The 15460-nt window shown below is 37.7% G+C and overlaps 1 protein-coding gene across 1 annotated transcript in view; it reads right to left on the bottom strand.

The window, feature by feature from the left end:
• Positions 1–15460, bottom strand: part of EPHA6 (EPH receptor A6) — a 1087270-nt gene that overhangs the window by 219088 nt on the left and 852722 nt on the right. Inside the window, exon 11 of the mRNA XM_062206703.1 lies at positions 7909–8094. Within this exon, the coding sequence (XP_062062687.1) occupies positions 7909–8094 (186 nt within the window). The remainder of the gene's footprint in view (positions 1–7908; positions 8095–15460) is intronic.

Raw genomic sequence — 15460 nt, 5'->3', positions numbered from 1 at the left:
TAAGGTCAGTGTGGTACTTTTTCCTTTCATATACTCAGGGACTTAGAAAAGAAAGAGAAACAAGGGGGAAATTTGAGCAAATTTGGCTATGTCTCATTCAACATGAATGTAACCAAACCAGGTAGATTCAGGGACCTGACTCAGGAGGGCAGGCACTTTGCTAAATACTGAACATTTTTGAGAGGTTCTTGGTGCATAATATTATAAATTGTATTTCAATGAATGAATAACTTAAAGAAGGCTAAACAATATATCTAATTTGCATGGTTAAAAATATCAGTCTGATTGCAGAATGCATGTGCCTCACTTCACAGTCCACTGCCATTGCACTTCACTATACCGCACCCTGGTCCCACAGTATGCTTTAATGATCTGTGTTCTCCTGATTGTCCTACCTAACAGATGCTTCACAATCCTTACCCCACCTGGCTTCCCAGCTCATTCTATTCTATTGGTCTCTCATTCTTAGAAAGTGGTCCCTCTTTCTTTTCTTTTCTTTTTTTTTTTTAAGCAGGCAGAGTTAGACAGTGAGAGAGAGAGACAGAGAGAAAGGTCTTCCTTTTTCTGTTGGTTCACCCCTCAAATGGCCGCCACAGCTGGTGTACTGCGCCGATCCGAAGCCAGTCTCCCATGCGGGTGCAGGGCCCAAGCACTTGGGCCATCCTCCACTACCCTCCCGTGCCACAGCAGAGAGCTGGACTGGAAGAGGAGCAACCGGAACAGAATCTGGCACCCCGACTGGGACTAGAACCCAGGGTCATGGCGCTGCAGACGGATGATTAGCCAAGTGAGCTATGGCGCCGGCTCCTCCTCTTTCTTCAGTTTTCCTGTTAATGCTTGTTCTCCTCAGCCTTCTGGGGAATATTTCATTCTCCCTATGGCTTGAATGAACAACCATCACCCATCTTCTGAATACTATACCTGCACCCCTGACTCAGCCAGCCTCTAGGTACCTCCTGGAAGTCTTTAAATATTCCTAAATAAAAGAATATAATACTTATTGAATATGTGATGTAGTCAAGCCAGAATTGTTTTTCCTGTAAATATTTATTTCTCTAGAATGTTCTATCATTTTTTTTGAAATCATGTATCCCATCTCCCTCATTCCTCCTACAAAACCAATCAGCCACTTAATAACTCTTAATTTATCTTTGGAAACACAGAGGTACTCTCTGCTTTATTCTTATTTTAACCTATTTTCTCTTTGTTTTTCACTTAAATTACTATACTTGTCTCCTTACTGTTTGGCCAACCACTGGGTTTTCCTGTCATATGTAACCAAATTTATATTACCTTGCTCCAGCCTTTTTGGCTGCTCCCCCCTAACTTGACAAATTCTTTCTTAGCACAAGTTTAGACTCATTCTTTTTTCTACCTGGAATATACTCCTACAACACTTAGGCATAGTTTGCTCCCTCACAGAACTCAGGTTATTTTTCCTTACCTAAACTTATGTTTGTATATTTAGATTTCTTTTTGTGTCTTTCTGTAGATTGCTTTTTTTTTTTTTTGCTATTACATAAATAGTGATTACAAGAATGGGCATTCAATCAATATGAATTGAGTGAATACATTAGTGAATAATTATATCCAAATCAGCACATACCACCCTGTTTCGGGAAATAATGGCCCCCTTATTTATTGTTCCCAGTGGGCCATCAGCAACAATGAGCTTCTCGCTCAACAGCCTTTCTTTCTATAACCCTGGGTTTTAATCAGCAACAGCGCCTGTCTTCTACTGTTGTTCAGGAAATGTCTCTTGGAAACAAGGACAAAAACCCAAATCAAAAAAGCCCCAAACAAACAAACAAAAAATCTCACAATCCAACTTAGCCAGCAGAGCAGAGCTGAATCCTCCACACACACAAAATAATAATAATAATGATGTTTGCCATGGGAATCAGATTTACAGAGTTTTTGTCTCCATAATCTATTTATTATATATCCAAAACTTGATTTCTACTCACAGGAAAATTTTACCTGTAACTCTTCTGTTTTACAGATTATAAATTGAAAACTTCATTAAAGGCACTCGTGCTTTTGTCTGTTTTTTCCTGAACCTTCCTATCTTCTTTTTGGACCATCCATATGAACCCTAAGGTACAATTAATCTGGAGGGGGCTAATAAGTTATCACTGGCATCAAATTTCCTCATTAACAGGAACTGGTGCTCTGGCATAGCGGGTTAAAGCACTGCCTGCAGTGCCAGCATCCCATATGGATGCTGGCTCAAGTCCTGGCTGCTCCACTTCCAATCCAGCTACCTGTTAAAGGCCTGGAAAAGCAGCAGGGGGTGTCCCAAGTCCTTGGGCTCCTGCACCCACATAGGAGACCTGGAAGAAGCTTCCGGGTCCTGGTTTCGGATCAACCCAGCCCTGGCTGTTGCAGCTATCTGGGGAGTGAACCAGGGGATAGAAGTTCTCGTTCGTTCTCTCTCTTTCTTTCTCTCTCTCTCTCTCTGCCTCTGCATTTCCTTCTCTGTGACTCTGACTTTCAAATAAATAAATAAATCTTTGAAAAAAATTCCTCACTGTATCTTGTTATTCTCTTATTTTGGCAAAGGAATAGGATCAGAAAATTTTAGTGCTGCTGTGACTTTTATTTATCTAGTCTAACCTGCATTTTTAAATCTGTTGTGAAGAGGAAAAAATTGAGACCTAAAGAGGCTAAAGAGGCTATATGACTTCCCCATGTATAACCAGATAAGCAGATGTCACTTCACTGGCAGCAGTAATGATAGAAATCTTGAGAAAATGACTGTTGTATGACTGAAAATCAGAATACGATTCAGAGACCAGAGAGGCGATTCTTGTACATGTATTACAATATATGCAACTGGCTTGAATCTACTCTCTTTTTAAGCTTTATTATTTATTTGAAAGGCAGAGTTACACAGAAAGAGACAGACAGAGAAAGAGAGCTCTTCTGGCTGGTGCCATGGCTCAACAGGCCAATCCTCCGCGTAGCGGCGCCGGCACACCAGGTTCTAGTCCTGGTTGGGGCGTCGGATTCTGTCCCGGTTGCCCCTCTTCCAGGCCAGCTCTCTGCTATGGCCCAGGAAGGCAGTGGAGGATGGCCCAAGTGCTTGGGCCCTGCACCCGCATGGGAGACCAGGAGAAGCACCTGGCTCCTGCCTTCAGATCAGTGCGGTGCACCAGCCGCAGCACACCGGTCGTGGCGGCCTTTGGAGGGTGAACCAATGGCAAAGGAAGACCTTTCTCTCTGTCTCTCTGTCTCTCACTGTCCACTCTGCCTGTCAAAAGGAAAAAAAAAAAAAAGAGAGCTCTTCCATCCACTGCTTCATTCCCCAAATGGCTGCAATGGTCAAGCCTGGGCCAGGCTGAAGCTGGGAGATTCTTCCAGGTCTCCCACATAGTTGGCAGGGGCCCAACCATTTGGGCCATCTTCTGCTGCTTTCCGAGGCATATTAGCAGGGAACTGGATCAGAACTAGAAATTTACTCTCTTAAATGCCATGTAAAACTCATCAGAACCCTCTGGAAGGAATCTATAATATTCTTGAACATTTAAAGGGCAGGCCTAACACTTTCTATTGTAGTTTCAATACTGTCATATGGAAACTTTAAGAAGTCCTATTATTAAATAAAGTTATGTTTGGTAATTTGTGTGCTATCTTTTAAAAAAAGATTTACTCATTCATTCATTCATTCATTAACTGGAAGGTGACAGAGAGAGAAGGAAAGGGGAGTGACAGAGGGGAGAGGGAGAAAGGAGGGAGGGAGGTAGAGATAGATATGCTGATTGATTCTACTTCCTAGTTCATGTCCCAAATGACTGCAAGAGTTGGGTCTTCCATTTGGTCTTCCACACAGGTGGCAGGAGCTCAAGCACTTGGGCCATCCTCTGCTGCCTTCCTAGTTGTATTAGCAGGAAGCTGCATCAGAAAAGTACCAGCCAAGACTAGATATAGCACTCAAATATGGGATGCTGGCACCACACATGGCAGCTTACTACACTGTACCACAATTCTGGTCTTTTTTATACTCTTGTGATTGATTTCTATTACTTCTTACTGGACTTATAATTTATGTGAGGTACAGTTATTCTATTTAAATTTAGGGTTGATCCACTCAGCTGGGATATAGGTACTTCATTATTTCTCTTTTCTGTTGTCCTATTATCATGAAAAACTACAGTGCCCAATTTTCAGAAGTGTGATTACTACCCTGTATTTCTTCATCATTAGATTGCAGTTCTTATCTTTTCCTGGGAGCAAAGGTAGCTTTTTTTCTTCTGGTGATATAGTTAAACCCACTAATGTATACACTGTCATTACAAATTACTTTTATTCATTATATTCATGGCTACAATCTGATGACTTCAATTTGCTTTTTGGAGGAAAAAGCATGTGCTAGGCATATGGTTGATACATCTCTCTATATCAATTCTATCTTAATAGGTTAATGAACTTATGATGTTTCTCAAATAAATAGATCCAGCTTTTATCAGGCACACTTTTTATATAATATAGTTTTTAATTATATAACCTTCAAGTGTAAAATCAAGTCAGTTATGTGACCAAATATGAAAAGGTGCAAAAGTGTCCCCAAACTTTTTAATATATATCTGATATAAAACCTATACAAAGGAAAAAAAGAATGCAATTAAGAATGTATAAAAGTATCCACCATAGATTTTGATCTGTAATTTTGTATTATTTTCAACTGAGAGTCTGCATTTGTTTCTTAGATCCCAGGACACTCTACAAACATGCCCTTATAAACCTATACATCATCTTTATCTTCATCAGTATTATCTTTAATGCAATAAGGTAGTCTTTAGGGAGCATTAATTGCTAGTTATCTCTTAGCTACTTAAAGGCAATCTTGGAACAATTGCCATGTATTTATGGGAATGAGGCATTCATTTATTTATTGCCTTTCTCCTAACAATCCCATAGCACTTGAATCAAGATGATAACAGTATAACTATGCACCCGCATCTTGCTTCTTTGCGGGAAGGGGATTATTCCTTCCTCCACACCCAGCATGTGTGTTGGCAGCACCAGTCACCATTATCTGGGGCCTGCTCTTGCAAGGTAGAACTCTTAACAGGGATTGCCACTCAGGAGCATTCTGAATCTATCCTTTCTCAAAGAGCTTTCTTAAAACAGAAATGGATTTTACTTGCTTTACTTTTTTTTTTTTTTTTAAAGCAATGGGACAACTGTGCATTGACTTGTGGATTACATAAATTTGACTTGCAGAGGACTGGTATCATGTTTAAATGAGACTGTTAGAGACATCAAATAATCATTTAATGGTTGCTTGGATGTTTATGTGAAATTAACTATCTGAAACTGGCATATAAAGGCTACAGATAATCTAATTAAGTCTACTTGGTTGATTTAGGATAACTAATAACCACTATTTCATATGGCTCAATACATTTTTCCTTTTTATAGACACTAATTTAGATATATTTATGCCAATATGTTAGTAAAACAAATAGGAATATATGAAAAAGACAATATGATTCATTACAGGGAGAAAATAAAGATCTGATACTTTTTAACCTTTTAAATTTTGTTTTAGACACTTACTCTCAGGTATCCCATACCTAACTACACATAAGAGGACTTGAATGTCAAGTAATTATTTTTAACATTCTTCAGATGTTTATAACCTAACTTCATATTATCTTCTGCCTGCCAGAGAAATATAAAATAGAAGAAAAAACTTAAAATGGTCATGCTAGATTAAGACACGAGAGACAGAAAATACAAATACAAAAGAAATAATTAACATATTTCTCTGCCTCTTGATTTCTCTCTTTTACCTTATCATCTTCTTTATTAGGCATTATGACATAGCTGATTTTTTCCAAATTTCATATGTTGGGGTAATCTATTTCATGCTACCCAAATATTTTTTCTATTTTGAAAGGTAGGTTTCTGTTATTTAATATTTAGTACTTATTTACTTACTATTTAATATTGATTATTATTTATTTAATAGTAGTTAACTCAGGAAAATTAAAGTGTTAAACTCTGACTTACTAAGATACAGAAAAAACAAAGGCAACAAACTAAAAAATACACAAACAAGTATTGGTTTTAAGTGAAATGGGCTTCAACTTAAATACCAGTGATGCCACATACTATATATCAAAGGTCTCTGTGTGGTTAATTAACCCATCTGAGCCATATCTATGAAATATTGATAATTATACTCATTAGAGTTGCTGTGAGGATGAAATGGTTAACTGTGCAAGGTGCCTGGCACACACAGAATCAGCAATAGTGACTTATTGTGAGTAACATATAATGCTATAATCATTACACATTTAGAAATTTAATTCTAACAGCATTCCATAGAATAGAAGTTATTTTAGCTGCATTATACTGAAGTGGATGTAAAGGATAGAGATGTTAATTTGCCCAAAACTACAGAAATCTTAAGTGTCAGGAGCAAAATTCTAGTTGAGATCCATCTTGTCTGGTTGTCTTGCTGTGTAACAAACCATTCAAAACCTAGTGGCATAAGATAACCATTTAATTCTCTTAGGGTTTTTTTGGGCCTTCTGGACAGAGCTGAGTGTTTCCTTTGCTTCACAAGACCATGACCGCAACTGCAGTTATGGTGGTGGTGCTAGGGATTTGGGAGACTGTTCAGTCAGCAGGTCGGCATTGAGTGCTATGTACTGGGAGCTCACATGTGGCTGCCAGCAGGGGCCCCTCAGTTCTCCTTGTTGCAGCACTGCATGTGGCCTCCTCAGCAATCTTGGCTGAACATGGAGTTTGGGTCCCAGGAAGGAGAACTGCAAGAGGACAAGCTCCAACATGCAAACATGGAAGATGCCTTCAGTTACAACAAATTGCTGATGTCCTACATGGAAAAGCCTATGTAAATGTAGAAGAGAACTATACAAGGAGATGAATAGTGAAAGATTCTTTTATGGTCAGTCAGTAAAGCAACAGGACAACACAACACCTGTCATCAAAACACTTGTTTTTCTGTTCGCTGCACTATCATGATTGTCAGTTACCTTCTGCTCCTTTTGGACAGTGTGTTGGCTAATGCCTGGAGAGAAGAACTTAGGAATTTCAGATACAGAATCAATTGCATGTTTTTAGTTTTTCCTATTTCTAAATGACATAATATTTCAACTTCACTTGAAAGGTTTTAAAAGAAAGTTTAGTTTTATGAAACAAAAATGACTCTCAAAGAGTTAAGATATTTTGTGAAATGTTTAATGGCATCTGTATGGGATTTTATATATTATAAATCACTAGTGAACAAAATAAGGAGAAATATTGTGATGTTTTATTCCCTATCACTATTCAAATAAAAGTGAATACACAGAATTCTATTTATTTGAAGGCAAGTCTAATTTTGGATGTTTTGGAAATTTTCTTACAAAGGAATGACCTTGATATGATCATTTTTGAAAAGCAAGATTTTTACCTCAGAAGCTGTAATTCTTATCTTCATTTAATATAAATTATATAAATTTATTTCTAATGCCATTTATGTAGATGGGTTCCATACAGAACTTTTAGTTGAAAAGTGCTATTGCAGATAAAGGATTCTATATTCGTATATGAACTTTACTTCTAAAGCTCATTACTTTAACTTAATGACGCAAAATACTGAAGTTTTTTCTCCCATTAATATTGACATTTAGAAAAAAATATATAGCCCTTTACTCTTGATTCATTACTTCAGGTTAAATTAGCAATGGTTTGTAGGTAATATCACTTCCAAGCTGTTTGGTAACCAATGCAAACTCTGATAATGTCATATCCTGCTATGAAGACTCTGAGGGATAATATCAGAAGATATTTCTGAACTAAGTTATCCACTTAATTGACTGTGTATTGTTATTAATCTTTTTAAAGGAATTTAAATAATTATATGAATAAGAACGTAGAAAATGAGCAGCTTACTTTTTGTGACCACACCTTCTAGGCGAATGATATTCGGATGGTCAAACTGACCCATGATACTAGCTTCTCTTAGAAAATCTCTTCTCTGCCGATCCATGTGGCCGCCTTTCAATGTTTTGATGGCAACTGGGATCTCTCTTTTACCTGGTGTCTTCAAACGCCCACTACACACTTCTCCAAATTCACCTTAAAATAGGAACAAAAGCAATTGTTTAAGCAAAATATTTATACTTCAAAAGAATCAAATACAATGCCATCCTTTTTTCTGTTTTCAACGACTCGTGATTTTTCCCACGAAGAGTTCTTTTTAAAAAATTAAGTTTATAAGGACAGTTTGCTTGATCAGCAGCATTGATCATGACTAATGGAATGCATTTTCATATGCTATACCACAGGAGCTACCAGTAACAGACACCCCTGATCTGCTGAGAAATTCTGATTAGGAATGTGGTGATGCTAATGTAATTTCATAGAAAAGCAATCACTGCCTAACGTTTCTGTTCTCAACTCTGACACATGAGTCAAATGCTTGCTCTATTCAGGGAATCCACCAGGTAAATGCATAGTTGATTTGATCCCACAGGCTATGTGCCTAGGCTTCACTGGCCAATAGAAATCAATGCTAGGGTCAATTGGTGTACAGGCATATTTTAAAAACTACACTGAACTCAACTCTATTAAGTGACTATGTGGGCTAAATTGCAAGCACATGGATGGGAATACAAAATCAGTGGCGTAAGTTATGGTCCAGCATTGGTTCCACTGGGTGTATTAAATAATAATCAATATTAATCAAGCATTTACTACATGTACACTCAGTATTACATTTCTATGAATTTCCAAGTATAAGACTTGGTGTTCATTTTGAAGAGCTTATAGTCCAGCCAGAAATTTAGATGAACAAAAGAAAACACTTAACTTATAAATGAATCCCTGTAAATACTGCTTTTGTTTCTCTGCATTTCAAATAAATAAATAACATTAAAAATAAATAAAATGACATGGACAAAGGCTAGCAAGTAGGTAAGAGTGAATGTTGTGGGAAAGAAGGTTACAGGTTTCTTAGGGCAATGCTATATATTCAAAAAAGTTTAAATTCTAGACTAAGATTTTTTTCGAGGTCTGATTATCTACATTTACTTCAGAGTAAATTATTTTAAGAGCATGATGTTTGAACCTGAATTCATTCATCTACAAAGTGAGTATAATAAAAAAATCCCCCTGCAATTATACAACATCCTTTCCCCAGAATGATAGTGGTACTATCAAACAATGAAAATGAATATATGTGAAGGTGTTTATATAAAACCTATTCAAAAAGTGCTTTAAGTCATTTAAACCTTTGAGATGATGAAAGCAATAAAATTAAAATATTTTCAATTGGTCTATCAGTAAGCAGCTCTGGTCAAATGTTGGATGCAAACAGAAGTAAGCAAAATGTTGTCCTTAGAAAATTCAGTGTATCTGAATGACATTAGTTTCACAAATCTTCCAAAACTCTGGCATCAAAGATAAGAATAATATTTGAAGAAGTGAATGATGCTCTCAACCTATTGTGTGATATTCTTATTTCATAAAAAAGAACTTTCTGGTTCTGTTTATAATAAGGCTTCTGATTTGCAAGTGACATTGTCTTATGCATGAAAATGACAATTTTAATATTTTCTTTTAAGGCACTGAAAGAAAGGTTTTGTATGAGTAGGTGTTCAAACTAATGTCTGAAACATGTAAGCCTACTAAAGTACTTGAAATTCATTCTCAGATTCTTATGGTTTGTTATAATGAGTATCCAGAACCAAACACGTATTTCTTTTTTTTTTTTTACATTTTTGCCTTAATAGATATGTTATTATAGAAAAAGTATCAGCAGTATTTTAAAATCTATCACCTGCCACATAAACTTAATCCATGTGAGTTTTCTGTTCATGTTTCATAGGAACTCAAATAAACTTTTGAATATAATAAAATAAATGAGAACTCTGTTGGTATTTTATCAAGACAGACATAGTGGTAATTTTCTTTGATTTTCTATTTTCTAAAATTCATGTATCTTATTAACACCAAGCAGGTGTTTTCTTCATGTCAAGCTTTGCATGAGCAAGCTGTTATCACACTTATTTCAGTGTCACTAAATATGGTTGCCTCAATTAAAGATCTGAGACTCCTAGTGCTTTCTTCAGGCAAAGTCCAAAAAGCTCAGTCACAGACTTATTAAAATCCACATACATAATAGGATGCATCAGACATATCAGGCTGACAGAAAAAATATTTTAAATTAAATACATGATTTCATGTATTACCAGAATGATTCATTATGAGATTGCTTTTGTAACAAGGGTAGTGACCCTGTATATAACAATAAGAAAAATCATTCCTCAATAAAATATGTGAACATTTATAAATACTGGTTAGTCAATTAACCAGTTAAATAACCAGTATCCAATTAAAGTTAGTTATTAACACATTGACTAAAAGAATATGATGCTTTCTATTTATTTGTCTTTTCCCATCCATGGTGGCAATCACTATTATATTTAACATATTTGAGGCTGAAGAACTTAATATATATATTTTTTTCACAACAAGTCTCTAAAATAGGTACCAGTATTCCATTTCATAGATGAGGAAACCGGGGTAAATAAGATAAATAACTTGCCCACATCAATACAACTGGAGTGGTGGAGCTGTCATTTAAACCCAGGTTGCCTGGTTCCAGAGTCTATGCTTGTAACCACTATTCTCTGTTGCATGGGTTGTTTATCATGGTTAACATTTTCTTGTTTCACCATGTTAAGTTCCCCATTGCTAACAATGGTGTCTTTAAACTACTGTATGACATTCAATTGGATAAAGACAGGTGAGTGGATTGATAATATCATGTCCTACCAATCCTTCATCATTGTGTGTAAATAAAGTCCTAGCTCAGATATGTTGTATGTTAGATGGTCTGAGAGAATCACTATGGTCCATCTAGTTTCAAGAGAGCGAAGAAAATTATATCTAGGATAATTGATTTTTTGCTACTGACAGCTCATTCAGTAGCTAACAACCAACCCCACCTATCTCCCCGGACGTTGGTAAAATCTTTTTGGACAAGCAATTTTGTTGTATAACATACAGGGTCACATTAAAGTATCAATTAACATTGGATTTTCCCCACATAAATACTATATAGTTGAACTAAACTGTGAGAGAGTGGTACGAACAGTGAGGGGCAGTCCAGATCACATGTGCGATTCACACTTTTCCTCCCTGCATTCTGAGATTCTGGTATTCTCCCTTCTCCAACCCTTTGAGACTCACTGGAGCCAGGGCGTGGCTCCTGATGATTTCTGTCTTATCTCTTAGACCAGATGAGATGTTCCTCTCCTCACACTTGCTGTTTCCCTCCTATAGGAATGCTCTCCACCACAAGTTGTCTTCCTTCCTCTCCCATCTACATCCTTTTCAGTCCTTCTTCATACTCTTATTAGGAGTAACGTTTCGATGCCCCTTCTGCAGAAAGCCTCCCCCGACTAACTCTTCTAATTTAGTCTCCCACTCCCAACAGGTTCTTTTAACTGCAAATGAAAAAATAAATAATGGGTCTGGAATCTGAAAGCAAGATGGACTCAGAGCTAGGCTCTTTCATTCTAACAACCTCAAACTAGGCTACTTTGAGATAATGATAAAATGGGACAGAACAGGTCCACTTTGTTATTTTGTGTAAGCCCAGGGAAAGGCAAGGTTACAATGCTGCTCACAAATACCAAAGTTCCTGTCGCTCGGCTAAAATAAGTAATACTTCTTATGTAACCAATTAAAGCTTTATTTTCATTCTAGTCTTCCTTCTCCAAAGCTAAGGTTTATTAAGATACTCTGAATGTAAGTCCTTAAATTAAAGCCCCAAATTCTATGATTCTCTAGCATCTGGGGGAACTTGGTAAGGTCTCAGCACTACTGGAAGTCCCTCTCCTCACTATTCTTGCGGGTAAGATGTAGCCGAACAATCTCTTCAGCAAATGGACTTGATGGAGGTGGATTTTCTGGGCAGCACTGCCCTCCCACAGCAGATCCTGGAGGCTCAAAGCTGAACTCCAGCCCCTCTCAGCTGCCGGGCAGCAGCTCCCATGGGACAGAGAAGTGTTGGGTAAATAGTCCAGCTGTGCAAATAGGACAGGCTTACCTAAGTTCATCCCACAGAAGAGCCTGATAACGCCTTCTGAGTGCAAAGGCAATTAGGAGTGGCCAGTGCTGTGGCACAGCAAGTTAAACTGCCATCTGCAGCACCAGCATCCCATATGGATGTTGGATTTAAATCCCAGCTGCTCCACTTCCAATCAAGCTCCCTGCTAATGTGCCTGGGAAAGCAGGAGAAGATAGCCCAAGTGCATCGTGGCTTAACAGGCTAATCCTCCGCCTTGCGGCGCTGGCACCCCGGGTTCTAGTCCCTGTTGGCGCGCCGGATTTTATCCCAGTTGCCCCTCTTCCAGGCCAGCTCTCTGCTATGGCCCGGGAAGGCAGTGGAGGATGGCCCAAGTGCTTGGGCCCTGCACCCGCATGGGAGACCAGGAGAAGCACCTGGCTCCTGCCTTCAGATCAGCGAGATGCGCCGGCCGCAGCGGCCATTGGAGGGTGAACCAATGGCAAAAAGGAAGACCTTTCTCTCTGTCTCTCTCTCTCTCACTGTCCACTCTGCCTGTCAAAAAAAAAAAAAAAGAAAAAAAAGAAAAAAGAAAAGATAGCCCAAGTGCTTAATTACCTGCAGCCACATGTGAGACTGGGAAGAAGCTCCTGGCTCCTGGATTTAGCCTGGCCCAACCCTAGTCATTGTGGTCATTTGGGGAGTAAACCAGTAGGTGGAAGAGCTCTCTCCTCTCTCTCTGTCTCTCCTTCTTTTGCTGTAGCTCTCTCCTTCTCTTGCTATAACTCTCTCCCTCTCTTGCTGTAACTTTCAAATAAATAAATGTTTTAAAAAAGGCAGTTAGGAAAATATTTTTGCGTGTAATATAAAGAAGGAGTGAAAAAGGAAAAGGCATGAAGGAAAATAAATCTAACATTAAATTTCTAATTTAGTGCTAGAGACATATATTAGTTTCTTGAGGTCTTAAGGTAAATTCCATTATTATTAATGTTATCAGGAGGGTCACCTACTCAAGTATATTAATACATTGCCTGTTATTTCAGGGTGAAATACCAATATCCTTATGACTAATTCTATATTCCTGATACATGTGACACCTTCTGCATATGAAAAAGAACATTTTTAAGAATATTTATAATGAAACACCAGTTGAATGATATTTTAATACTTGTGACCCAACCTCAAAGAAAAATTCAATACACTGTAAGATATCTCTTGATTAATAAGCACTGTCAATAAGAGGAGTGGGTTAGTAAGTGGGGGCAGGACAGGCTCTTAGAAGCAGGGACTTCTAGCTTCATTACTAATTTGTTTTTACATGAGAGGAAAATAACTTTTTCCTGCTTTAGAACAATTGCAGGCAGGTTAAAATACCTATCATGTAGTTACTTCTTGAGACATACAGATTTGTTTGTTAATATTTGCAAGATTCAGAGCCAATGAGTCTTTAAAAGTTATGCTAGCATGCTGGAAGTTATATTAAATATCCACTTTGAGGATCTTTCATGATAGTCTGTAAAGTTTAGACCAGAAAGCAAGATTTCTTCACAAGCTGAGTTTTTAAACTCTTTACCAAACAACGGTTAAGGATTTCTTTAGTGATTGAATTAAGTAACATATTAACAGTATTTTTCCATATCATACTTCAAACGTTAGGTAGCCTCTTTTTGGGGAGTTAGTTTTTACTCCTTTCTGCTAAGACATGCTTCCCTTCAAATGCAGCACTGACCCCAAAGGAGATTAAAATTGCTTCTATCTGTGATCATAAAATCCAGTGTATTGCTTCCTTGTTGTATACTTATTCATTATATTTAACCTTTGTAGCTCACTGATACCTGTAGCCCTAGAACACCTTTTTTTAAACTTTTATTTAATGAATATAAATTTCCAAAGTACAGCTTATGGATTACAATGCCCCCCCTCCCCCATAACTTCCCTCCCACCCGCAACCCTCCCCTTTCATGCTCCCTCTCCTCTTCCATTCACATCAAGATTCATTTTCAATTCTCTTTATATACAGAATATCAGTTTAGTATATATTAAGTAAAGATTTCAACAGTTTGTCCTCACATAGCAACACAAAGTGAAAAATACTGTTGGAGTACTAGTTATAGCATTAAATAACGGTGTACAGCACATTAAAGACAGAGATCCTACGTGATATTTTTTTAAGAATTTATTAATTTTCTATGCAATTTCCAATTTAACACCAGGGCTTTTTTTTTGATTTTCAATTATCTTTATATACAGATTGATTCAGTATATACTAAGTAAAGATTTCATCAGTTTGCACCCACACAGAAACACAAAGTGTAAAAATACTGTTTCAGTACTAGTTATAGCATTACTTCACATTGGACAACCCATTAAGGACAGATCCCACATGGAATGTAAGTATACAGTGACTCCTGTTGTTGATTTAACAATTCAACACTCTTGTTTATGGTGCCAGTAATCTCCCTAGGCTCTAGTCATGAGTTGCCTAGGCTATGGAAGCCTTTAGGGTTCGCCGACTTTGATCTTATTCTGACAGGGTCATAGTCAAAGTGGAAGTTCTTTCCTCCCTTCAGAGAAAGGTACCTCCTTCTTTGATGGCCCCGTTCTTTCCACTGGGATCTCAGTCGCTGAGATCTTTCATTTAGGTCTTTATTTTTTTTTTTTTTCCAGAGTTTCTTGGCTTTCCATGCCTAAAGTATATCGGCCTCTGCCAGATGGCCTCTCCTATCAACTTTTTCTTTTGCCTCCAGGTATACCAAAAAAGTTCCTCTTTAGCCTGAACTTTATTGGTGGTGGTTTTTTTGTTTGTTTTTGCATTTCAAAACTAGCTCTGCTTGACACTCTATCAAAATTGATTTTCTCTTCTGCCATCAGATGAATCATGTTAGAAATCAAATCTAATAAATAATCTATGACCCAGGGAAAATTACTCAATCTCTTTGAGTCTTGGTTTCTGTTTGCAGAGTTTTTGGTAGTAAAGGCACATAAAACACCCTGCACTGTCTCTTGTGGCATCTATTATTGTGCCCACCATTTCCACTTGCCCTTCAGCCACACATACATGCTGAAATTGAAATTTAAGACCCATTCCACCGTTTGTTGAGCTCACTCGGAGAATTAGACAGCACTGTTACAGGAAATCTGTGGTTCTCAGCCATGTTCTCTTTTCAGTATACACACTATCTCAGGTTAACATTTTTACTATGAACTACTGCCTTCAGGCTAAGTCTCAAACACACACTTGTAGCACAGATCTGCCTGTTAGACTGCATACTTGTGCAAGCACCCAGGCATCTCCTAGGGACCATACCATCATCTCTTGTATTTGTTCAGGCTGCCATTACAATGCATCATAGGCTGTGTGGCTTAAACAAGAGCAGTTTATTTTCTCACAGTTTTGAGGACTGAGAAGTTCAAACCCCATGTGTTGGC

Source organism: Lepus europaeus, chromosome 2, assembly GCF_033115175.1.
Source record: "Lepus europaeus isolate LE1 chromosome 2, mLepTim1.pri, whole genome shotgun sequence".
Taxonomy (NCBI): domain Eukaryota; kingdom Metazoa; phylum Chordata; class Mammalia; order Lagomorpha; family Leporidae; genus Lepus; species Lepus europaeus.
The sequence above is the reverse complement of the archived record's forward strand: the minus strand, read 5'-3'. Positions and strand labels throughout refer to the sequence as shown.